Source organism: Acyrthosiphon pisum, unplaced genomic scaffold, assembly GCF_005508785.2.
Source record: "Acyrthosiphon pisum isolate AL4f unplaced genomic scaffold, pea_aphid_22Mar2018_4r6ur Scaffold_21174;HRSCAF=23230, whole genome shotgun sequence".
Classification (NCBI taxonomy): domain Eukaryota; kingdom Metazoa; phylum Arthropoda; class Insecta; order Hemiptera; family Aphididae; genus Acyrthosiphon; species Acyrthosiphon pisum.
Genome location: NW_021770612.1, coordinates 3,841 through 5,610, shown reverse-complemented (window position 1 = coordinate 5,610; position 1,770 = coordinate 3,841). Strand labels below are relative to the sequence as shown.

Below are 1,770 nucleotides of genomic sequence, written 5' to 3'. Positions count from 1 at the left end.
TGTAAAGCAGAGCGACACCCACTTGCCCACCTTGTTAAAATCTTCTGGATCCGCGCCTGGTTCAAAAGCGCCGAGAAAAAAAATTAAGGAAAACCGGAAATTTTTACGCTAAATCGGTTTTCAACAAAATCGATTTTGGTTTTTGGTGTAACTCTAAAAGAAATTACTGTATAGATACTTGAAATTTCCACTGGTTGTTTATATTAGCATTTTACAATTTCTATACAAGATAAACTTTTCAAAATATTTAGAAATCTAAATGTTTTGAATTGTTTACGGACATTTTCACTTTCCAATAATTTAAGTATTTTTTTCCATGAATGTCAATAAAATGTTATTTTTTGAGTAAAAAATCTTGAAAATTTAGGCTCTTAATATTTTGTTACAATTACATATGAAAAATATTAAAAATCCAATCACAATTTTTTTCTATAAGCATTTAAAGTTCAGATTTTGACAAAAGGCCTAAAAATCTAAAAAATGTGCACATTTTTTTGAGTTAGATATTCCTAAGAATGTTTCTTTGAAAAAATAAGATTTTAAAATGTAATACAAAATCTTTATAAGGTTATCTTATAAGTTACCTTTAACACCAAACAAATGTCTAAGATATTCAAATAAAAATTTTTTAAGAAATAGTATCCTGGAAAACAATGGAAAATGTAAAAATAGAACATACCGAAGAGTCACGTTTGAACACGTTAAACACACTAAAAACCTTAGTCAAGTAAGTAGTTAGAGATTTTAACGGCTCGATAAATATTACTAACATATTTTTGTTTTTAGTGATGCAGTTTATTGTGATGTACAGTTAATAACAGATGACAGCAATATAGTCATACATAGCCATAAATTAGTGTTAGCATCGGTTAGTCACTATTTCCATTCAATATTCCAAACAAATCCTCAAGATGAAATTTTTAAAATATCGTTCAGTGCGATTACTTTAAAACTCATATTTGACTTTATTTATGGAAGGGAAGTCTTCATAACAGAAAACAATGTAAAAGTAATAATAGATAAAGCTTGATTTTATTATAGGCAACCACATTTTTTAATTTGTTTATTGTTTATTTCTCTAGGATTTGTTAATTGCAGCTAATATTGTACAAATCAAAGAGATACACAAGGCTTGCTGTGATTTTTTGCATAACCAGCTGCAAGTATCTAATTGCCTCAATATGAATGAGTTAGCTGGAAGCCATGAATATGTGAAATTATTAAAAAGTTCAGAGTTATGCATTGAACAACACTTTTCGTATGAAATATTTCTTATTATGATTCCATATGAAAATTGTAATAATTATTCTTATATTTTGGTTCTTAGAGAAGTGGCTGATACTGATGATTTTCTAGACTCATCATTCGATCAAATTAGTAAATTCTTACCCTAGGGATGAGCTTAATGTTACATCTGAAGAAAAAGTACCTACGCAAACTAAAATTGATTATTGTTATATTTAAGTATTATGGAAGGGAGAATGTAGTTATTTACATAATATTATGTTATATAATCAATTATTTTATACATTTATTTATTGTTATAGATATTCGAAAGTGTTATTCGTTGGGTAAAACATGGATTGACGCATAGAATACGTTACTTGGCCTCATTGATGGAACATGTCCGTTTACCATTATTATCAATCGATTACTTGATAAAAACAATCTTAAAAGAACCATTTATTAGAAATAATAGAGACCATAAGTTTTTTTTCGTTTTATATACAAGTATATATAAATTAAATCATATTTTATATATTTATAATT

The 1,770-nt window shown here is 26.8% G+C and overlaps 1 protein-coding gene across 1 annotated transcript in view; it reads left to right on the top strand.

The window, feature by feature from the left end:
* Nucleotides 1–653: 653 nt before the first annotated feature.
* Nucleotides 654–1,770, top strand: part of LOC103309711 (kelch-like protein 3) — a 1,904-nt gene continuing 787 nt past the window's right edge. The window contains exons 1-3 of the mRNA XM_008185907.1: nt 654–727; nt 787–1,009; nt 1,083–1,258. Of these exons, the coding sequence (XP_008184129.1) occupies nt 654–727; nt 787–1,009; nt 1,083–1,258 (473 nt within the window). The remainder of the gene's footprint in view (nt 728–786; nt 1,010–1,082; nt 1,259–1,770) is intronic.